This window comes from Macrobrachium rosenbergii, chromosome 8, assembly GCF_040412425.1.
Source record: "Macrobrachium rosenbergii isolate ZJJX-2024 chromosome 8, ASM4041242v1, whole genome shotgun sequence".
In the NCBI taxonomy this organism is placed as follows: Eukaryota; Metazoa; Arthropoda; class Malacostraca; order Decapoda; family Palaemonidae; genus Macrobrachium; species Macrobrachium rosenbergii.
In genome coordinates, this window is record NC_089748.1 from 6,622,736 (window position 1) to 6,647,927 (window position 25,192).

At 39.7% G+C, this 25,192-nt stretch overlaps 1 protein-coding gene across 25 annotated transcripts in view; it reads left to right on the forward strand.

Annotated features, from left to right (window-relative positions):
• pnut (septin 7-like protein pnut) overlaps positions 1–25,192 on the forward strand; it is a 483,231-nt gene that overhangs the window by 306,944 nt on the left and 151,095 nt on the right. For all 25 annotated transcript variants that reach the window (XM_067107220.1, XM_067107226.1, XM_067107227.1 and 22 more), the window contains one exon: positions 1,000–1,135. In XM_067107220.1, the coding sequence (XP_066963321.1) occupies positions 1,000–1,135 (136 nt within the window). The remainder of the gene's footprint in view (positions 1–999; positions 1,136–25,192) is intronic.

A 25,192-nucleotide genomic window follows, 5' to 3' on the forward strand; every position in this document is an offset into this window, starting at 1 on the left:
GGGAATCTGATCCTCATCAGGAACAGCCAAACAAGCGCTATAGTCAACATTTTTATTCCACTGGGACGTGTCGGCTTTAACACACTAAGCCATTTTAGACCCAAAATAGAGGCAAAACACCAAAACAAAACTTTATACCAGTAAAATACAAATCAAAGAAAGGTCACACTTTTTTTACGATAACGTATTTTATAATAATTATTCTCGAGTGTGACCATTCTTTGATTTGTATTTTACTAGTATAAAGTTTTATATTTTGGTGTTTTGCCTCTATTTTAGGTCGAAGATGGCTTAGTGTGTTAAAGCCGTAACTTCCAAGTGGAATAAAAATGTTGACTAAAGCGCATGTTTGGCTGTTACTGATAAAGAGAAAATCTGTGGCACAGGTTGACTTAAAAAAAAAAACTAATGCTAGAATTTTTAAAAACAATATTTTGAGGATTTGTAGGTACAGCGTAGAACGTAATCTGCTGGGAGCAAATATTGATATCTTATCAAGTTGACAAGAGTATGGACTAGGATGTCACAGACAGGAGAGTGACTGGTATGGTGAAGAAGTGGTCCTGACACACACACACACACACACACCTCCAATGCATTTCAGCATCTTCATGGTAGGATTAATGCAAGGAGAGGAAGAAGAAAGTATAGGGAGTAGAGGCGTGAATTGAGTGATAGGTGTGCAGAGGAGCTGATGTTTGCAGAAGATAATGTTGATTGAGGATAGGGAAGCGAACTGAAGAGATAGTGAATGGAAGGTCAGCCTTAAACCTTTTAGGACTCTGTTGGAAGCTAACGTTATTTTCATTGCATTTATTTTCTTTTGTGTATTGGGAGATTGGAATGGAGGCGTTGAAGAGGCAGAGAGATCAGTTCTTCGTTCTGTGTGTTTGTTACTGAAATTGTTTATTCTAACATACTAGTGATACACGCACAGGCAACACTTATTTGTCTGTTCTCTTAAAAAGGTGTTCATTTCCAGTTTTTTCCTTTTTTCAGAACAAATTAGTGAAAGAAATGGTGAAGGAGCGACGCCCCCGAGAGGTTGATGGCTACGTTGGTTTTGCCAATCTCCCCAACCAAGTGTACCGTAAAGCAGTCAAGAGAGGATTCGAATTCTCGCTCATGGTAGTCGGTAAGTCAAACCCCCGGGTGATTAATGTTGTGCAAGAATCCATCCCTCTTTCAGCTCAATTTAGTACAGAACTGGACCGGTGGCTCTGCTCTGTGAGACGTTCACGGTACGTAATCATGAATCTGCCTTTGAGAATGAAATCATTGTTTGACAAGAGGCATTCTTCTTGTGCTTGCATATTTTGCACACCGGTTGGCTTATTATCAGAATTGATTTTTCATGTACTTCACTGCTTTTGTTGTTTATTTTGTTCATTATTGTTTACTTTGTTCATATATATATATATATATATATATATATATATTATATATATATATATATATATATATATATATATATATATATATATATATATATATATATAAATTTATATATATGTGTGTGTGTGTGTGTGTGTGTTTTGTACTTTTACCCTGATTGTATTAAAACGTTAGTTAAACTTTTCTGTTCTTTATTGATAATAGGGCTGTAAGATATTTAATTGCTGTCATCTTCCATCTTATAAGAGTGTGAATGATGGGCTTTCCTTGGGGTTGGACCCTGCTCTGTCTCCTTTCTCTGGTTTTAAATGCTTTCATTAAAACTGAAATAGACGAAATTTCAGTTTTCTGGTCCGTGTGGGCTGTACATAAAGATAGCTTCCTGTAATTTATGGCATTTTCACATAAGAATAAAATAATCTTTGTACCTCTTGTATTTTAACAAAAGTTGACCTCAGAACATTCCCATGAACTCACATTCCCACGAACTCACATTACCCTTTCGGTATGTTCGCGTATATGAGCCGCGATCCCAAATATATTTATATAGCGATTTGAAATTCTCTGTTATCTCACCGTACGCTGATGCCACTTAGCTATCAAGCGGTCTTAATAAACGACGTATTTTTGTAGGGAGTGTTGTTGGTCCTCTGGACCTGTGTCGTCATTGGACCATCGATTTTGAATTTCCGTTTGTCATTTGGGGTGTTATTGCCAGTTGCGTGTTCCTATTTTCCATCTGTATTTATGTTATGGGATTCCTGATGTAAGGGCACGTTAGGGGTGTTTGCGCCCGGACATTTATTTATGGGTCGTTATTTCTTGCAAATACCATCCGAATTAATTCATTCTATTTTCAGTAGATGTCAGTCTCCCCCGAGTACACATTTGGGAAAATACAATGGTTGGTCGCTGTTTTAATTTTTTTTTTTTTTACAAGTAGAATGAATTCGGAGATTAAAGTGTTTGTTTTTGTTAGCCTCTTACAAGGTCATATGCCAATGTAATATAAGAGCGTTAATGAATCTATACGTGACAGGCTAGGTGAGTTTGTAATATTGCCATGTATTAAAGGCGATGAAAAAAGGAAACGGAAATCAATAAGAAACGAATAGGTGGAGCATATCGAATGCTACCGGTGATTTTGCGTATTGTCACAAAAATGAATGACCGGAGACCTTACCCTCGTCAGGTAAGTAAGGGTAAATTTCCTAAGCCCGGGAATTCTGGAGAACGTATTTTTCAGTGACTTTTCGGATGGAAGCCCCTGACCCGAGAAGCATGACAAGAACCGCTGGTTATGGCTCGAATTCATGCTCACCCCTCCTTCTTCCTCCATTGAATGAGAAGGTAAAAGAAGTTGACAGTTGTCATATGAAACACTGAAACTCGACTATCTGTGGGTCCATTTATTCTGATGACCTTAGTGGAAAAAATGTCCGCGTAATAGGTCATATCCACGGTGATTTCGAAGCAAATATAGAACATAGGGCTTGGAAATGAGAAATTCAAACAAATTGTGTTTATAAAAATTATGTCGTAGAATCGTAAGAATTGTTTAATGTGATGAATATACAAAAATATGATAACAGTAGTCATACACCAAGAAGGGCATCGGTTTGTATTAGATAGCCTTTGTGTTTTTGTACGTGTGTGTGTGTGTGTTGTGGATATATATACATATATATATATATATATATATATATATATATATATATATATATATATATATATATATATATATATATATATGTATATATATTATATGTATTATGTATGTGTTGTTTTTTTTATCAAACCACCGGAACAGCTTATATTCATAAATATTAAAGTACAATTTCGTTTAATACCTGATCCGCTCTACCTCAGGAATTATAACTGATAAGTGACTCGTCACCGGGGAGTTTCGAACCGCCGACTCGAAAACCTCCCACTGTCGGGTAAGATTCGTCGAGCTCTCTCTCTCTCTCTCTCTCTCTCTCTCTCTCTCTCTCTCTCTCTCTCTCTCTCAGAAATAACAAGAGGCCAGCATCCCATACTTGCTGCTTTTACCTCACGTAACTGTCTGTCTGTCAGTCAGTAAATCAGTCAGTTTATTACTAAAGTATCCAAGTAGTAGACGTGATGAACTTTTTCTCGTATGTTTGGGATGGTGTTGGTTTCGATTATCTCCTACCCATTTAGGGATAGACCCGCTGTGTGGTCAACTTTTCACAAGAGAATGAGATAATTTAAGTTTTTCGATTGTACATATTTTCTGCATTTGTATTTGAGGAAACACATGAGGATTATTCAAGAGAGTGTGTGGTTTTTTTCGTCAAAATTCCTCCCAGAAGTCTGGGAGTCCTGACATAAGCAGCTTTTGACTAGTAGTTTGTGATTGATGGACTCTCTCTCTCTCTCTCTCTCTCTCTCTCTCTCTCTCTCTCTCTCTCTCTCTCGGTTTTCACAATGGTTTTCACAACAATTTTTTACATAGGTTATATGACTTTAGAGGGTTTTCACATTTCGATTTTTCAGTATGAGTTTGCTAAACCCCTGCCTTTTTCCACTATTGCGTCGACCTACCACAGGTGGCGTGCGTTATCAAAGGTGCAACAGATTTTCTGTTAATGGTAGAACCACTGACGGATATATATATATAAATGATGATTATATACACATGACTATATAGAAATACACGTATATACATATATAAAATACTTCCAGATACACACACACACACACACACACACACACACACACACACACACATATATACATATATATATATATATATATATATATATATATATATATATATATATATATATATATATATACTGTATATGCAGTTGCTGTATCATGACTAAGATTAGTAGATTAGATTGCTGTATTGATCCTGGTTCCGACAATATTAAAGAGTTGTATAAGTTGTATCCCTAATTTGCGTGATATGACATGATTCATTCATCCGTTTCGCTTGAACTAGTGAAGGATGTTGCTTGGTGGCAGTTTCGGGAAGCCAATTATTCCAGTTATAGTAAGCCTTTAGTTGTAGGCTACTCTTTTCGGCGTAATGCTCTTCCATGCCTAATACTGCAGTGCATTATCATGGTACAATTAGACATACAGTATATTTCCATTGTAGCTTAGGTTTTCCCATCTTTGTCGTCTGAATGCAGTGAAATAGTTGCTTCGCCCTCCGTAGACTTTAGTGGTGAGCCCTAACCTGTGTTGTCTGGGGGTTGGCGACAGTCAAGACCAGTGGTGAAACGGGTGTGGAACTGGAATATATTTCGAGGGGGAGGAGGCAAGGAAAATAAGAGGGAGAAAAGGCAGTGGCTTGGCAATGGCGGTGCAGTATTGCTTGTGTGAAAGGACTTCATATTTGTTCATACTTATCCGGTACATGATACTAAAGGTGAATGGTACAAGAAATCTGAAGACAAAAGCTGTCTTGTTCTTCCCAAAAGCAATTTTTAAGATGGACAGCCTTTTATGGTTTCATGCTATTGCTTTACGTTTCACAAATATTAGCTCTTAATTGTTTTCTGTTTGAGTGCATTTGCCCATTTTGCTCCAGTCTTCGGTTGGGTGATGTACTGTGTGCTTCTCATCCCTGCACAAATGCTAATGAGCCTAATATCGTACTTTGGATGGCGGTTTGATGTTGTTGTAGCTAAGGGCTGGACACTCATAACTATTTCATGCTTTTGTGTCGCTCTCTGTTGAACGCTGTGGAATTATGTGAATTCTCAATATTAAAAAAGCACAGTTTCAAATGGATCATCATAGAGTTGGAGTAGGACAGTCGTTGCCTCAAAGTGCTTTGATTGATTCACGTACCTACAAAAGATTATCAACAGGCATCCAACTCCAGAACATTGTTTGTGCTACTCATTGTACTTACAAACATTTCGGATTTTTTCATCATTCTATGTAACTTCACTTCGTTATCAGCTACTGATATTGTAATACGTGTTACCGTCACGTGCTTTCAGATTTTTACCAGTCTGCAGTTTCCTCTTACTGCCAACTAACACATCATGTGTAAAGGTCATACGCTTCGCAGTTCTCGACCCATTTCTCGTCCTGCAAATTTGCACTTTTGTTTTGTCCTTCCCTTGACTTCTCATACCCCCATCCAAGAGTATCTTAAATACCTTTGGATACACAGCACATCCTTGTCCCAGACACGCATTTGCACCATCTAGATAGAATAATCATTTGAAAAAGCACTTAATGCTGTTTAAATCCCATTGCGTTTTGTAGTTAAACAGCAGATTTCGTAATCCTTAAACGTACATTGATTGGTAACAGACTCTCCGTGAGAGAGAGAGAGAGAGAGACCAACTATAGTTGTAGAATTTCACTGGCAGTAGAAGAGAGCAAGGAGGGAGTGTTGGTACCTTTTGAGGGGCGTGGCTGAGGGAGACGGTGATTCTCCCCTCCCCTCCCCCTCCCCTCCCCTCCCAGTACTTTCACCCCTCGGTGGAGGAGAAATGAGAACTCCTGTGTCCTGTTCCCCCCCTCCCCAACCTCCCAGATTGACGGATGGGGAGATAGAGAAGGGGAGTAGAGGGGAAGGGAATAGTGGATGGCTAGGGGTTGAAGAATCGGAGGTTCCCCTATGGCTAAAGAGAATGAGGGGAAAAGAAGTAATAATACAGGGGAAAGTATTCGAGGAAGAAATGAGAAATTAGACGATAGACACGAGGAACGAAGAGGGTTTGCGGATAACAATTCCGCAGGCATTGTTTCCCCACGAAGGAAAATAACTTTGAAATCGACGAGAACACTTGATGTTAAGGCTCCAGTGGCTAAGGTGCAAGTGAAAGAGGAAGAGAAATGGATGGCCATTGGGGGAAATTGTATGGGGGCACACGTGAGAAGGCTGCTAATGATTGCTTTCCCCATCCTCACACGAACAGCACATACACTCGAAATCTTCTCTCTCCCTCACGTGACGTTCGAGTGACAAAGCTGCTTGGCTGTTCCAGGAAACATTTGTCAATATGGGGCGAGTACTGTAGATATGGATGGAAGAATAGAAGAGGGGAATGGTAAGGAAATTGTATGGGTCGGAAATAAGCCCCGATACAAAATCGTTATTCAGGTGGTACGAGGTTTTGTCGGTAAGTAACCCAACACTTGGAAAATCTTTGCTTCATAAGTCTCGCCGACCCTTTCCAGTCGTGGAGGCTCCCGCCTTTTTTTAGAGTCGACTTGAGGCTTCGTCAGTGAACCTCCCCGGGTTTTAACACATCGCCTCCGCCTGTGAAGCACTTGAGCTCCCAGGCTTACTAGGGACTCTCTGATAGTGTCTGTGCGTTTGTAGAGATGATAAAAATCATTCACTTAGAAGATCGGTAGAAGTCTTATTTGTCTTAAGAGTTTTACAAAACATTTTATATTTATCGACTTTGTTAAAATATGTTGCACGGCCTAATAAAATTCCAGCGTCTGTTTGATCTTCTCTAATATAGCTCTACGTAACGACACTCAGGGAATGAATCTGGGTGGTCCTGCAGTTGGATTGGAGTCGAATAGCACCGTTTCGCACAATTTAGACGATTCAAGTATATTAATGGAAAAACTACGATAATTAGACAGGTATATAATGGCTGATGCCGGAAAGTCTGGTTCGAACAATAACGATAGTGTGCATGTGCGTCAAGAATAGCCCCAAAAGTTATTGATGTGACCAGCACACCTTCGCGTCATGTAATAAAGCTGCGACTAAAATATGTTAGATAACATGCCAGTAAATAAGATTTTCGATGGAAAATACTGCGAGGAAAAGGCTGACAGAAGATTTCGACTCTAGACCTACAAAAAAGATCAAATGTATAGACATAGAAGTAATTACCTACTTGAAAGAAATTTTCTGAACGACGTGTTTCTCGGGAATATGTAACAGTTGCCATTTTAAACACAAATGCCTCTACCGTAGCTGCTCTTATCATTTTTGTAAGCAAGGGAATACCCGCATGGCAAAACTGTGCTGCTTATTACGTAGGTCTTTCCTTTGGCTTTGGAGAGGTTCTGAAGTGAAATAGTATACTGTACATTGGGCTTGCCATGACGAGACCCAAACAGGTTGTAAGAACCGTCGGTGGCGGCTTTGTGGCTCGCATAATACGCTCAGCTCAGCCTTCCTGACTCCTCTGCCGAGCAATTAATAAAGCAAAATTATCAACGAGAACGAAGAGTGATGAAAAACGCGAGTTAAAAACGGTATGAGCAATGAAACAAAATTTAAACACAATAAAAAAGTGATATTTATCGAAGGAAAAATTTAAAAAAATTATGGTTTACATAAACGTACGGTTCGCGTTTAGGTAAACTGAACACTTATTATCTCTCTCTCTCTCTCTCTCTCTCTCTCTCTCTCTCTGTCAGGAAAGAAAACAATTTATGAACAGTAAATTTACTAAAAATAAAACCGAATATATGAAAAATGATCCGATAGATAACAAGGAGTCATTAAGGAAATGAAGAAATTGACAGAGTTAGATAAGGATGCCTCCCTGTGCAGTACGTAGAGCTGACATAATTTGTAGTCGAGGTTAACAGGGGAGTGGCCGCCCTCCCGCGGTCTGCCGCTCTGTCAAGATGTCCTTTCGGTTTTCTGTCCGGTCGACTGCTGTGTAGCCTACAAAAGATTTTAATAACAATGAAATGATAACCAAAACTAGAGTTTAAAAATATTGCATTTATAGGAAATGGAGAACTTATTGTCCAGTAACTAAAAAGTAAACGATTTAAAAACAAGTAATTATGAAAAGGTTTAAAATTGAGAAACTTACAAAACAAAAATTTAAAATCAAAGAGTAACAAATGGACTCGAGAATAACCGAACAAATAGGCTAGATCTATGAACAAAGATTAAGTAACAAAGGAATGTCAATATTGAGAGAGACTTAATACCGAAAATAAGCTTGAGAGTACTGACTGCATCAAATATAAACGCCAGGGAGCTGATGGAGAACTAGAGAAAAATAACTAGAATAAAAAAAAACAAAATGAATAAAAACAAAAAATACAAGAATTTGATAACAAAAGAGAGAAAGGCCGACTAGTATTATCGAGAAATTTTAAGACCAAGAAATTAGCAGAGGAAAACTGATTGAACATGAAGTGGTAATGAAAGTCAAGTAAAGATAAAAATAACACCATTTTATGGTTAATCGGGTGACATCGAAAATACGATAATATAAAGAATTTTAAAAATGTTGTACCCTAAGAGGAATCCACTGAACGAAAGGGTAATACGAACATTAATGAAAGAAATATCACCGACACGAATTTGAAAGGCAGTGCGAAATAGCCAAAGGAATGATGAAAATAACTTTGGTCTTGGAATTCAAAAAGAAATGATTTTCAAGGAGAGGAAAGAACAAGTAAGGAGTTAGTACATGAACGGGAAAAATTAATTAGGAAGACGAAGAATGTAAAAAAGAATTAAAATTGAGAAGTCAGTAGAGGTTGTAGACAAAAAGTTAAGAATGGGTAGTAGTTAAATAAAGGAGTAAAGAAATTTTGAGAGGTAAGATTAAGGTACTAACGCAAGAGAAAACCCGTTACAACGCAACAATACCAAACAACTCTTAACCACGCTATCCTTGAGAATCCTCGTTATTTGACAGCCACTCCATCCCTGCTGTTTCTTATTTCTTTTCCTCTGTCGGGAGTTGCACTCTGTCACAAATAATAACACTGATCTTAACATTCTGTACATATACACACACATATATTATATATACAGTATATATGTGTGTGCTTGTGTATGCATATATATATATGTTGTTATTTCCCTAAATTCCCTCAAGCAATAAAATATTTCAGAATTGACCATCAGAATGGAGATTGATGGAGACCAGCAGTCAGATGGTATCGATTTAATAAGGCCATCGGATACTTGACAGAGTATAGATCGTGAACAGTCTTGCTAAGACAATTAATGACCCTATATAATTTCACATGAACAATTATTGACACCTGATCTATCCAACGTGTGTTAAAGCAAATTCTGGTAATTTCTTGCTTTTCATAGCCCCCCCCCCTTTGTTTTTACACCAACAAAATTTCAACCCGTTATCAAACACAACCATTATTATTAGTCACAGTGTGTGCAGTGTCAACTTTGTGGCAATCTTCCACAAAATGGGCTGTCCTTGTGTGGAAAAAAAGTAGGAAATTAAAATATAGGAGCCAAGTTAAAAAACCAAATCCCTATTAGTTAAAATGTGAAAAAATAGATGACTCATTAATGAATTCAGTAGGACTGCTGCAACATTTCTTAACGTCTAACATTACTTCCACGGCATTCGTTAAGAGTATTTAGATTTCGCATTCAAGACGATGAGAGAGCTGGTTCTTTAATGGCAGTGGAAAAATCTGGCGAAGAGTGAGAACTATGGCTAAAAGTCATGTGTTCAACCATGTAAGAACCAAATTTCTCTACGCAGTAAGCGATGAAGTAATGACTGCAAACATTTCAGGTGACATACAGCGCAAGAGTCCTGACTGAGTACTTGACGTCTTTAAGACTGCTATTATAAAAAAAAAAAAATTACAGTGTATTACGAAAATAGTTCCAGTACAGAGATTGCCTCTCACTAGACTACACGTGAATAAAAGGATGAATATACTTAGCATGCATCTTACCAAATTTGTGATATATATATATATATATATATATATATATATATATATATATATATATATATATATGCAAGAACTTATATATATATATATATGCAAGAACTTATATATATATATATATATATATATATATATATATATATATATATATATATATATATATATATATATCTGAATCACGAAAAATATAGAACGTGATGAATATATATAAATAAAGATAAAATCCACGAAGGAAACGGAAACAGTCCAGTGTTTCCGTTTCCTTCGTGGATTTTATCTTTATATATATATATATATATATATATATATATATATATATATATATATATATATATATATATATATATATATATATAGATAGGTACGAGAATTATCTTCATTGACACGAAGTAGGGGTTATGTGCAATTAATCCACATGAAGGAATACGTTATTTTCAAAAGACAAGTGCAGAGGTCAGGTGGAGAACCACTTCCTTCATGTGGAATGATTGCGCGCGCATGCACACGCACACATATATGTTTGTTTATATATTATACATACATACACATATATGGATCAGGGACTTCACCCAGACTATTTTTGAAAGAAAGAGTAACAAGCATTTCGTTTTGCTATCAGAAAAAATGCAAATTAGCTTGGTCCAGTTGAGGGCAAAACGATGTGTATGTTATTCTTCCATTTTAAGAAATAATCCAGGTCAGGTGTCCAACAACAAGAAAGGCCTCACGTACTTTTTCCAGATGTCAATAGTATTTTTAACCATCTACATATTTATGTTGCTCTCCTTTCATCTAGCTTGTATAATGTAAATTTCTGCTGCCGTGTACTATATAATACACACACACACATATATATATATATATATATATATATATATATATATATATATATATATATATATATATATATATTTAACTATATATATATTTATGTTACTCTATTTAACTAGTTTGTATAATTAAATTTGTTACTCTCCTTTCATCCTAGTTTGTATAATGTAAATTTATATATATATATATATATATATATATATATATATATATATATATATATATATATATATATATATATATATATATATATATATATATATATATATATATACATACATATACATACATACATACATACACAGGACTCAGAAATTCATTTCTGTTCATATGTATATTTTTTATGTAATGTATATATATTTTTATAAATATTCTGCTGTTCGACCTCCCTGCATTATTTTAGTAGGAGTATAATCCTAACAAAGACCAGAGGAGTTTTTTGGGGAACGCAGGCAGGAACTAGTTGTGTTTTCAAAATTAACCGTTCGTAACAGCTTATAAGTCAGTATTAGAGACCAATCCAACAGGGAGTTTTTCACCAGGTCACCTCTAGTGAGGGTGTTCTTAAGCATTCTTTTTCTCTGTCCTGTGCATCGGCAATGTTTTGTCATTTTTTCAGACTGCCGGAGGCTATGGAAGGAGAGCTGTTCACGAAAACACAGACCCCCGCTTCCGACCTAGGGTCACAGAGAGAGAACCCAACCATCTTCCAGGGCACACATGCACGTCCATGCCCCTGATAATTCTGTCCTTTGTCCCCTTCCCGTCTTTTATTTACTAGTGAATTGATGCCACTCGTTGTTCCAGAAATCCCGGGAGTCCGTTGAAGTGCGCAGGCAGCCTACGTGAAGGTAAATCTGGAATTGACAATGTATTGCCGATTACATGTATTTCTACCACTGTATTTCTATTTCCATTCCCCCCCCCCTTCCTCAGCCACAGACTAGAGATCCTGGTGGAACCATAATTCCTATATGAAGTCTAATATATGAATAATTATTGCCCATTGAGATTGCATAAGATATCCCCCTTGTAGTAAGTAGGAATTAGGGAGAGGTCAAGCATAAGCAATACTCAGGCAAGCCTTGAAACCTGATCATACCATTGTTTGGAAGAGGAATAGCCTTTAATATACTCGACTTGATTACGAGTGAGCTACGAGACGATCATCCGTTGCGTTTTAACTGAAGTGGGGAAAATATTTTGTGTCCGATGAGGACTAATTGGCTCATGTAAATTCCCGCACTCTAACAGTGCATTCTTTCTTTGTTGGGACTAGGTGGGTAATAAATGGGTTTCAGGTAGTTCACTTATTCCAGAAATAATCGAATTATTCAATACATAGTTCCGACTGGCGACCTAATCCAATTAAGTAATTGACTGTCTCTTGGGGTAACTTTTAGCTTTAATTGACAGGATTACATGGGTCTTAGGTAGAGCAGGGCTACATAAATTACAGTAATTAATAACTAACTCATAAGTCAAAGGACCCATGTAAGAGTGGTGACCTTAGCCACGATCTCTAATTCACAGAGTAAAAGAATCTGGAATCAAATTAACTACAAATTAATTACAAAGAGAAAAGTCAGATCATATTAATTCAAGCTAATTCTTCCAAACAAGGAGACAGGCCAAGGTATAATAGCAGTAAGGATACCATTCTTATAATTAAGAAATTAGCGTAGGTAGGGAAGTATGCATTGAGAGCAGCTGTAATTTACAAAATTTTAAAGAAAACACTTTTGCCGTGCTCAGAGACCAAGTTCTGCATTCCACTCAAGGTCATGTAAATTACCGAGTAAGGATTTAATATTTTGCTATTTCCCTGGCCAAGGATTAATGCATGATATTGATCTTTGAATGAGTTAGCTATTGCATGACAGTACTGGGAGGACATGTGCGTAGTGCCTCTCGTAGGATAGGGTGGACAAATTTACAAAGTGCATAGAATTTCCAAAACACTAACCGTTCGTCACTACACTGAGGCCACCGATTGTGTGTGACGGAGTTAATAAGTTTCCATATTGCAGGAATCATATCAGATTTCCTTACCATTAATATTGCAAACAAATGGCAACAGTGTTAATGTCATAATTTGCATTTTCAATTAACGTAAATTCCAGCCAGTCAGGACGTCACGGAGCCATTCCTTTTGTGTCTTGAACAGCCCATCAGTAAGCATGGCGGATTCTTGGAGCGTTTAAGCCAGAGCGAGAGAAAAAAAAAAAAAAGTAGATCCCAGTAAAGTCATTTTCCATGTCCATAACGTACAGTCACTTGCATTGGTGGTGTATTTAGTTAAAAAGCTGTATTCCTACATTTGCTTCGTTCGTTTTATGAGAGGAATTCGGGTGCTTGGTGTGCTTTTCATTGTAAATAAACGCTGTGCCTTGGGAGGTCATGTATCCCTCCGCCAGCCTGCTTCTAGCTGTGTGTTTAGAATTTTGCCGTGTTATAACAGGATTCATCCGACATTTTGGAAATGGGTTGACCGTTCTCCCATCTGCCATCTTAAAACTCGTTGTGGTTGTTTGTGTGACGTCACGAGTCCAGTAGCATCCTCTGCCTCATTTGCCACTTCGGGAACTACTTTGCCTTTAGTAGTAATCATACTCGCAAACTCTTAGAAAGAAACTAGACTTCGATAGATAGGGAAACAGGTATAGGATTCCATACAATAGATAAAAGCAAGAAATAATTTAGTCAGGGAATTACTTATTTAGGAAACATAACAAGAAAAGTTCCTAAACAAAATACACTGATGTAGGGAATTATATAAAAAGAAAAGAACTTATCAATTTGACCATATTTATCAGTGTAAGACGTATGACTCGGGGGGCCAGGGAAAGTAAAGATTGCTAAGACAGCCCAAGAAGACGTATCTCCAAGTAAGAAGCCTGACAATGTGCAGTTACAATAATTTTACTGATTTTCTCAGGCAGCACGAACTCTGCTGGCAGAATATTCTCTCTCTCTCTCTCTCTCTCTCTCTCATCTATTCCAGTAAGCATTCAACCTAAACTTCGAAGTGTACGTGCACCGCCTTCCTCAAGAGAAATGGCTGACATAGGAATAGTTAATTAAAATAAAACCAATAACCAGAAATACCTGTGTCCCACAAATAGATGAGGACAAGTTAAGGTTACAGTTAGAAACTGTCGGTCACGAGTGAGGACTTTTACCCAGACCTCAGCGTAAAACGTAGCCATCCTCCCTCTGCATGAAAAGGAAGTAGCACAGCGGGTCCTAAGATCTAGTCACTCACGATGGCCTCAAAAGCAACCACTATTTATTTTCCCTTCCATAGTGCTGCTAATTTGAAGCACTGTCACAAACTGAGTAGCTTACCTCTCTCTTTCTTTTACCTTCCCTTTCTCTCCTACTAGTTAGTTACACTCTGCTGGGGTAGAGTGCATTTTCCTTGACTACAAATTAGTTGAACTCAAGTCAAGTGTTGTTCCTAGAAATGCACTGGCACCATAGTGCCACCAAAGAAAGAAAAACAGAAAAGGAACACAGAAGAAAAGTCCTTATGTGACTAAGTTACACCAGTACATAAAGACACTGAGTGCCACCAGTGTGACCATTACACGGCACACTCAACCACAGTGCCACCTTATTGAAAGGGTGCCACACCACTGAAGTGTCACCCTAAATCTGAGGGACACTTCCTCGCTGCCGAAGTACGTCCAGTCAACCCGGATAGACGCCCTTACCCACCAGAACCATGGCGACAGGTAATCATGAAGCCTTCATGGAGCTGGGTAAGGTGGCAGGTCTCACGGGATTGGACTTCACCAAGTGGGTTAAGGAACAGCTGGATGACTTGGCCAAGCAATAGAAGGAAGAAAGACTGGAACGGCAGAATTATGAAGCCGAACAGAGGACTTATGAAGCTGAACAGAAGACTTATGAAGCTGAGCGGAGAAGGTATGAAGAAGAACGGAGGAGGTATGAAGAACAGAGGCAGCTGGAAGATGAAAGGGAAGAACGAAGAAGACAGCATGAGCTACCTCTCAAAGAAAAGGAGTTCAAGCTGGAAAAGGCTGGGAGGGAAAATGCCAAAGCTATGGCTATACAACACGCCTCCAACCCCACACCTGCTGCACCAAATGCTCCGATCTCGAGTATTAATTCCCTCGTCCTCAAGTGGACTGAGGATGAAGCAGAAGCATGGTTGGAGGAAATCGAGGCACTCTTTGATAACTATAGCACCACCGAGATAGAGAGGACCTTAGTGCTTGCCAAGCACATGGAGGGAAAAACTAAGGCAGCCCTTCGCTCACTGGAGAAGAGTCCTAGAGGCGACATGGTCGAAGTGCGTAGAGACATCACGAAGGCCTACAAACCCCAGAGAAATGGAGACAGCGTTTCCGAGGTCTTGCCAAAGAAGTCGGCTGGTCCTGGACTGAATGGGCCTGTCACAAGACCCAGTCTGGTACCTGCTGGTTCGACTCCTTGTCTTGCACTACGTTTGAGGACCTCTTCATTCGGACCATGCTGTAGGATCTTTACCAGTGCGTGCCTGGGCCCCTTGCTGTATATCTAAATGATTAGCAGCCCACCACCCTTATGGAATCCTGCCACATGGCCAGTTCATGGGAAACCTTTAACCAGTCCCACAGCACATCTCAGCGGCGCATAGTGCCACCCGGATACCTCTCAGGCTCGACTCGCCCGAAGAATGGACTGCCTAGCAAGCCTATGTGCACCCACTGTAAAAGGTTGGGGCACACTGAAGCTGAGTACCTCTACAAGCTAGGCACTAGTAAGCAGCCTCCTACTAACAGCCAGAGCTCCTCTCCCTCTACATCCACTCGACCTTCTCCCCCAACCGTCACTGCAGGTCACCAAGCCCCTACAAGGGACCCTTGCCAATCCTGTGGTGCTACTGGCCACTACAGTGCTGGACGTCCAGCCTGTCCACATCATGTCTGCACCACCAAGTTTGTCAACCTAATTAGCACCCCATTCTCCGCAGCTGGGCTGCAGAAGATACTGTACCCCAAGAGACTGGAGATCCAGTTCATCTCAGTGGCCCCTCTTAAGGGCTCTAGCCTGCCTGTGGCCCTTCCGGTCCCGGTAGACACTGCAGCAGACGTTAGCCTGATCTCCAGGGCCCAAGTGCCAGCCAGTGCCACGGTTGACAAGCACATCCGGTGGGAGATGAAATGGATAGAGGGCCACACCGCAACTGTTCCCACAGTCAAGCTCCAGGTCACCACACCCTGGGGCACGCTACCCCACCGCCTTGGCGTGGTGGGTGGAATTCGGCCAGGAGTGGATTTCCTGTTGGGTTGGGACCTCCTCTGGGGAAGCCCTTCCCCAACGCCACTTCACAGCCACGCTCTCTCCTCCACAGAGGCTCAGACTGTAGGAGCACCCCAAGAAAAAAAACCACCTTCCGCCCACCTAAGTGGTCAGCGAAAGGGGCACACACCAAACCGTTCTCGGCCTAGTCCGCTCTCTCTCTCTCCACGAAAGGATGGCCAACAAAGGGGTCCTCCCTCTCCCCGAAGAGACATTCAAGAGGAGCAGTAACGCTGTAGGACGTGCAAGCGGACAGGCCACTCCACTAATTGGGATGGTTGCCCAAATAAGCAGCACCCAGCGGACACTCCCGAGCAAGACTCTCCGAGAGGCTCTGATCTCCAGCTGGGGCAGGAATCTCTGTCTCAGCCCAATTCAAGCCATCCACGAGGTATTGCACCTCCGGACCCCTTGTCAGGCATGCTTGACCCTCAATCACTGCCAGTGCCACTTGCGAGCGCTGAGCAGTGCCACACTCAGTCCGGCTTGGACGTTGAGCTACCAATCAAGGAGGACCCTGTGCCAGGTCCAGATCATGAGGCGGATCTTCCTCCGGGAGATCCAGGATCCTTCACGGCACTAATCATGGCAACCGGTGAGCCTCCGGCACCCAACACTTCTTCCTCACCAAATCCGTTCCCAGAGGATGAACCCCTGGTGGACCAAACTGTTACACCTTCTCTGGGAGACCAGGAACTGGCCTCCTCATATGCAGAGGTCGAGATCACTCTCGCTCCAGTTGTCGCAGCGGCTGGAGTAGGGAGCCCTCCTGTAGCTTCTGAAGTTACCCCTGACTTCTTGCCCGTTGCCCTTCTGGCCTTTCCCCACAGTCGGTGCCCTCATTACCTCCTAGGTCTGACATAGATAGGCCTTAGAGGAACCTGAAGAAGAAGAAGGGGCCACTAAGCTCATGACACACATGGCCTAATACCTCAGTGAGGCAAGCATTTATCATGTAAGGCAAACCTCATGTACTGAACAGTAATTACAAATTGTAGTGCAAAACATTGTAACTTAGCTAGTTCATTGTCCTTTACATTGGTGCTAGTTCATTGATACCATAGACTGTACCATTTGGCTAGGTCTAGACATCACGATCAAAAGAGGTAGCACATAATAACCGTAAGCACCTTTAAGTAGAGTTAGGAGTCTGTAGAAATAAGTGATGCCCTAAAAAACCCAATAATCTTTAAAAAATTCGATTTGCTGAAAAAATTCTATGGCTTAAGTATAGGGTTCAAGAATGTGTCCAAGAAATATTATGCTAAAATTTGCCGTGTATTTCTCTAGTTATGGCCTAAAATGTAACAATAACTATATACCCATAAAACACCAGTAGCGCAAATGATTTAGTCTGGTATAGTTTTTAGATATATATTCATAAAACTTCCTTTGAAATGAAATGTATAATGTCAGTAATATCCTACTCGGCACCTTTTTAGTTATTCCTAGCCATGACAACGACACGTCATACCATGACGCCGACTGTTAGAGTTGCCTATAAACATCCAAGCTAGAAGGACACGTTTTTCATGCTCGCTTAGCCTTGACTGAACTCTGTATTTTCTGCGGTGTTTTGTTTTTCACCGTGCCTAAAAGGTCCAAGAGTTCACTTCATGCTTCTAGAATGCGGAAAAGCCAAGTGGAAAAGTCCAGGCGAAGTAGAAGAAAGAGTTCAAGAAATTAGTGCCATAGAGGGGAATGGAGCGACGGAGAGAGAGAGCTGTCGCCCATCAAACGGCACAGGCAGCGATCTCTGCTGACCAGAGACCAACCACATTCACCCCTAAACGCCTCTTTATTTGTTTGCAGTCACTACCAAAGGGCAAAGATATTTTAGAAAAAGAAAGCAGTAGCTAGGGAGGCTGATATTATAGAACGATCCTGAAAATAAAATGATCATAATAAGTGAAGCAAGACTTGATGAATTCCTTGAATCACGAATCCCCTAATTGTGAATGAAAAGTAATTCCCAGGATCCATTTGGCAAGGGATGGATTTGAGACACTAATAAAAAGTGTAGGCAACTATGATACCTAGAGTAATACCTTGCAGCAAGATCAGACAGGGGGACCAGGAACCTAAAATTTATAAGAATGTGTCTTAGGCACATAAATAATCAATTAATATTCTTATTTATAATCATTTTGCATTAATTAATACCCAAAAATAAAAATTAAAACCATAGAATTAATTGTAACACAGTCTTTGAAGTCCCTTTTACTTTTTTTATGTAACTAAAACTTTGAAGGCCCGTTTCTCAAAACATAAGTTTTTCACCTTCAAAATGTATCTCCTCCCTTAGTATTGGACCAATCTAAATGAAATTTCATATATAATATGAGGAAACATGGTAGATTAAAAAAAGCCGGGGATTTTTAATATTTTGAGTTTCTGATTTTTGGCAATTTTTTTTCTGTAATTTTTCTGGGAAAATTTCATAAAAAAAAAAAAAATTCATATCTCGAAAAATAATTGAAAAATCAAAAATCCCCGGCTTTATATCGAAGGTCCATATGTGTTTTATACGTGGTTCAAATCTCATCCCTTAAAACCAAAAAGCAAAGGAGGAGATGCATTTTGAAAATGGCCATTTTGGCCGAAAAATGCTCAGCGTCACAAAACCTAAGGTCACTGAACAAAAATTTTTTCACCAGAAGTTCCACACAATATCCTTTAACAAACCCCCTATATATCAACAACCTGTCGTTAAAAAAGTCGGAAACCGGCTGATCCCCTTAAAGCTCATATCCTTTCTAGAGTTAGGTAAATCCGTTGCTAGTTAGATTGCACAGGACAAATCTGCTCAGGGGAGAAGAGTAAAGAAATCGAGGCGAACAGCTTGCTTAGTACAGACTTTCACGCCTGAAAGGGAGTGAAGGCCTTCTTAAAGGGGGGAGCTTTTATAAATATTCTGCTGTTCGACCTCCCTGCATTATTTTAGTAGGAGTATAATCCTAACAAAGACCAGAGGAGTTTTCTGGGGAACGCAGGACGAGACGCAGGCAGGAGCTAGTTGTGTTTTCAAAATTAACCGTTCTAACAGCTTATAAGTCAGTATTAGAGACCTATCCAACGGAATTTTTCACCAGGTCACCTCTAGTGAGGGTGTTCTTAAGCATTCCTTTTCTCTGTCCTATGCATCGGCGATGTTTTGTCATTTTTTCAGACTGCCGGAGGCTATGGAGGGAGCGCTGTTTATGAAAACACGGAGACCCCGCTTCCGACCTAGGGTCACAGAGAGAACCCAACCATCCTCCAGGGCACACGTGCACGTCCGTGCCCCTGATAATTCTGTCCTTTGTCCCCTTCCCGTCTTTTATTTACTAAGTGAATTGATGCTACTATCTGTTCCAGAAATCCCAGGAGTCCGTTGAAGTGCGCAAGCAGCCTACGTGAACAGTAAGTCTGGAATTGACAAGTATTGCCGATTGCTGGTATTTCTACTGTATTTCTATTTCCATTTTTCCCCCCCTCCTCAGCCACTGACTAGAGATCCTGGTGGAACCATAATTCCTGTATGAAGTCTAGTATATGAATAATTATTATTGTCTCTTGAGATTGCATAAGATATCCCCCTTGCAGTAAGTAGGAATTAGGGAGAGGTCAAGCTTAAGCAATACTCAGGCAAGCCTTGGAACCTGATCATACCATTGTTTGGAAGAGGAATAGCCTTTAATATACTAGACTTGATTACGAGTGAGCTACGAGATGGTCATCCGTTGCGTTTTAACTGAAGTGGGGAAAATATGTGTCAGAAGAGGACTAATTGGCTCGTAAATTTCCTCACTATAACAGTGCATTCTTTCTTTGTTGGGACTAGGTGGGTAATAAATGGGTTTCAGGTAATTCATTTATTCCAGAAATAATCGAATTATTCAATACATAGTTCCGACTGGCGACCTAATCCAATTAAGTAATTGTCTGTCTCTTGTGGTAACTTTTAGCTTTAATTGATTACGTGGGTCGTAGTTATAGCATTGCTACATAAATTACAGTAATTAATAATTAACTCGTAAGCCAAAGGGCCCACGTAAGATTATATATATGTGACCCCGACCTCTAGTCGGGTTGACTTACACTGGTCCGGCTGCAGTACTGTGGGACATGCTTATAAGACACAGGGGTGTAAATTTAACAATGATCTGTATTATCTAAAACTTACACAAGGGCCCAAGTATCTAAGCAAACTAAAATTTACCGTAAAACAGAGAGAGAGAGAGGCTGAGGGGGAACCCGGCGGATGCAGCGAGGGAAAGTACGTCTTTCCCCTAACCGCAACAAAAACGCTCTGCCCCAAAGGGACGCCTTCTTTGGGCATCTTCCTCCCACCTTGTAATACCTCACAACCCCCGATTTCTTCTCTACTGGACATGATTGGCCATGGCACTTCTCCTTAGGCCTATCAGCCAATCGGTGCCAGGTAAAGTGACGCTAAATCCCAACGAACTTTTGGGGGGGTTTCTGGGGGGAGGAAGGTTTCCTCTGTCTGAGAGAAGATGACCGTTGACCCGTCCTGTAATGGCGTCCTACAACTGCATCAGGATTCCGGGGAAGTTTCACAAAGACTGAGAAGGGCTTATATGTGTGTGTGTGTATATATATATATATATATATATATATATATGTGTGTGTGTGTGTGTGTGTGTGTATATATATGTATGTATGTATACATATACAAAAATTTATATGTATATATGTGTATGTATATATATGTATAAGACATATATATATATATATATGTATATGAATATATGTGTGTATATATATATGTATATATATTATATGTATGTATATATATATGTACGAGGAGGCTTCAAGAAGTTCATGGAAAACATCCATATCTCCTAAGTTTATGGACAAATTTGGTTTTCATTACAACTACTTGTTATTTCACTAATAGTCTTTATCCCTGTTGAACAGGAACCGTCATATCATGTAACAATGCTGTACCAGTAGTCTGAAGTTAGTGCTCACTCGAGTAGCATGGATTCCAACAAAATCGAGGCCAGAACAAACATCAAATTCCTGGTGAAGCAAGGCTGGAAGAACAGTCAAATCATCGATGCTTTGCAGCAAGTTTATGGGGATAATGCCCCAAAGAAATCAACCACCTACAAATGGATAACTCGTTTTAAAAGTGGAAGAGACGATGCTGAAGATGATCCTCGAAGTGGCAGGCCATCCACGTCAGTTTGTGAGGAAAACATTGATGCAGTTCGTAACCTGATTGAAGAGAATAAGCGAATTACCACTGAATTAGTTGCCGATACCCTTAATATCTCTGTTGGCTCAGCTTATACAATTCTAGTGGAAAACTTGGGGCTGAGCAAGCTTTCTGCTAGGTGGGTCCCAAAGCTGTTGCCCCCTGATCAGCAGCAAACAAGGCCAGGCCTTTCAACAGCAATTTTGAACAAGTGGGATGAAGACCCTGAAGCATTTCTAGATAGAATCGTTACCGGTGATGAAACGTGGCTCTACCAGTATGGTCCCGAAGATAAAACTCAATCAAAACAGTGGCTGCCAAGAGGTGGAAGGGGCCCCATCAAAGCAAAATCAGAATGTTCAAGAGGGAAGGTCATGGCCACCATCTTCTAGGATGCAAAGGGGATTTTGCTAGTTGATTTCCTTGAAAACAGAAGAACAATCAATGGTGATTATTACAAAGGAGTTTTGAGAAAATTGGCTAAGAAAATTGCTGGAAAACGTCCAGGAAAGCTGCATCGGCGAGTCCTTTTCCATCACGACAATGCCCCCACTCATGGCACTCGCAAGACGCAAGCTGTTATGTGAATTTCGGTGGGAAATCATTCAGCATCCACCTTATAGTCCTGATTTAGCCCCTAGTAACTTCTTTTTGTTTCCAAAACTGAAAAAATCCTTGAAAGGCATCAAACATTCGTCAATTGAAGATGTGAAAAACGCTGCTTTGACATGGTTCACATCACAGGCCCCCCAGTTTTATGCAGATGGTCTTAAAGGCTGGTACCAACGATTGCAAACATGTATTGACTTAGATGGATCATATGTTAAAAAATAAACATCATAACTTGAATAGTTTCTTTTATTTTTCCCTTTTCTATGAACTTTTTGAAGCCCCCTTGTATGTATACATATATATATATATATATAAATTATATGTGTGTTTATTTCTGTTTTTTGAGGAGAAAAAGAGATTGAAAAATTAGTTGTCATCCACTATGTCATTGTCGTTTTTCTTTTCATACTGTTCCTTATAACCATTCGTGGTCCATCCAAGACAAGAAATTTTCTCATCATTGTAATAAGATAGCTTTCTATGTCAAGGGAGTTTTAATTATTTTGAGTTTGAGAATTTAGGTTTAGCGAGTCACCTTTGTTTCAGAAGCGAATTGATTGCTCAGTGAACGACCTTCAATTGATTTGCATTGCATCCTCTTTGTACCTTGTCTGTTCATTATGCAGGTGTCATAGTTGGGGGCGATCTTGCCCCTCCCCTTCCGTTCCCTTCCCTTCCCTCTTGCCCCTTTAACGTTCCTTCTAGTGGTCCTCGAGGGCCCCTTGAAGCTCTTCGGATGTGGCTCTTGACTTGTGCCAATCGATAGTGAAAGGAGTTGCGACTGCTGACTGTCTTTCCTTTTTTTATGCTGCTTTTTATACATTTGTTTTCCGGGTCTTTTCTTACTTGCTGTTGTTCTTAATGTACGTGTTGTTATGGTAGAAGGCAAAGACTGCTGACCTAACCGTCAAACTTCCAAACAGGTCCTTATGCTCGAGAAGGAATTATTGATTTTGTTATTTTTATTTTATACATATTTTATTTTGTCATTTGGATGGACTTTTGCTGTTTTAAAACGCACAAAAGCCTTCTACTAAAACGCTGATCATGTGGCATTTCCTTTGCCCCTTCGTAGAAAACTACTTCTAATTATCTTTTTTTGCGAAATTGATACGTTTCAATGGGTGGTCAAGATTTGGGAAATCTTGAAAGTTTTCCTCCTCTTTTTCTTACTTTAACCCTTGTGTGTTTAATATATATGTATATATGTGTGTATGTATGCATGTATATTAATTTAATAACAGAACCATATTTAAACAGGATGGTATTAACGGAGATATTTGTATTTATAAAAATGGTACCAGACAATATGGACCCTTTTCCTGGAAAGCTTGTATCTTTTTTCTAAATAGATATCCCTCCTAAATACCATCCTGTTAAGTGAGGGCCTGTTATTAATTGTAGTAATACACAGAACTATTGTGTAGGTGATAAAGTTCATATATACATATATATATATATATATATATATATATATATATATATATATATATATATATATATATATATATATATATATATGAAATTTTAACTAAGCACTTTTCTTCAAGTTCTTGCCCTAAGAAAAGAAAAGAAAACGAACTGTGTCCCATTCACGCTTAAGTTGCTTAACAGTGGACGAACCTCCATGTGCAGAAAACTTCCACACCACTAGCTACTGCATACACTTACGCAGAAGGCTCACCAGCAGCGTATCGAACCGCTGCACACTGACCCATTCATCTCTGTGCGCGCCCTTCGGTCTTCTGTTTGTTGAGGCTCCTTCTTTCTGGTACCTCTTTCACTCCCTTGATACATCTCTTAGGTCTTCCTACTTCCTGCGACATCTAACGAATTTTACTATTTGTATTTATTTTTCTGGTAAGGTGGGGGGGGGGGCGGAGGGCAATTTATCATCCATTCTTTCCTCAAGACTTCCCCCAATGAGCGAGTGGCTCCAGAAGTTGCTTGCTGCCGTTCCTGTTTTCAGCGAGGTGTTTCTGGATTCGGTTGCTCGCTTCACACCATGCGCAAAGAATGTTCTGGGGGTCATGCACCGAAGGTATATAGCAGTTTTGGTAGCCACCCTACCAAGTACTGACCGGACCCAACGTTGCTTTAAAGTAAGTATATAATATATACTTGTATATCACGTCACAGTGACGTTTGTTATTCATCAGTATTAAACTACAAATTGTCTTTTGTTCTGCGCATTTAGAAATGTATTTTTTAAGATTTGCAGTCAGTCTTAAAAAGGAGTTATAGGTAAACGCTGGATTCACAAAATCCAAGAAGTACTGGGAAATTTTAGTCATGATTGGTATCTTCCCTGGTACTGTAGCTTTTTCATTATCGCAGGCCAGTACTTGAAGCTTGAACGTTTGTTAAACTTTGGTCTTGTTTTACCTCTTGCACAGTTACTTATTCCAGTGACCTTTGTACATTCTCCCTCTCGTTATTATCTATATTTTGATCATGAGGGAACAATACTGCTAGGTCATGGATAGGGAAAGATGTGTTACACAAAATTGGGCATTTACTTGTAGATTTTTATCTTTTAGAGCTGGGCGTATCACAGGTGCCGTCAGCCTCGCCAGAAGAATGTTTTCCACAGAAGTTCTTTCACTCAGCTCAATGGGTACTACCAAAGGTTCCTTTTAAAATGCGGGCCACCTATTTCACAACTGTATAAGAGAGAGAGAGAGAGGGGGGTGGGGAGATGGGGGGCAAGGGTTAATAAAAGGGAGGCAAATATCTTTCGTTAATGAAAGAGAAATCTCGCGAATAAAAGTGACAAACAATTTCCGCCACTCTTTGTGTATTGTCTTAATGTTGTTGACGTTGTAGTCAGTTTTTTTTTTTTTTGCGCAACATTTTCCATGAGAGGATTTATTGTGCGATTGTCAGTCATCGCAGATATGGTGGAGAATCGTGGTGGTAAACAAACCTGTGTGACAGGCTCTCCTTCCTTTCTCTTCTTTCTTCCTTTTACCGACCGTCACCCTCTCCGGTTCCTCCAGATCCTGGGAATGTCGAGTACTGTGTAGGAACTTCCTTTCCCCCTCCCCCTCCACTTTAAGGTTCTCGTTGTGTACTCAGATATTTAAATAATTTCACCTGAAACTCAGCTATATCCATAGAGAGCTTAATCCCCCATTACTATCCCATCTTCTACTTTACATCATCTCTTCCAAGTTCCCATTTTAACTA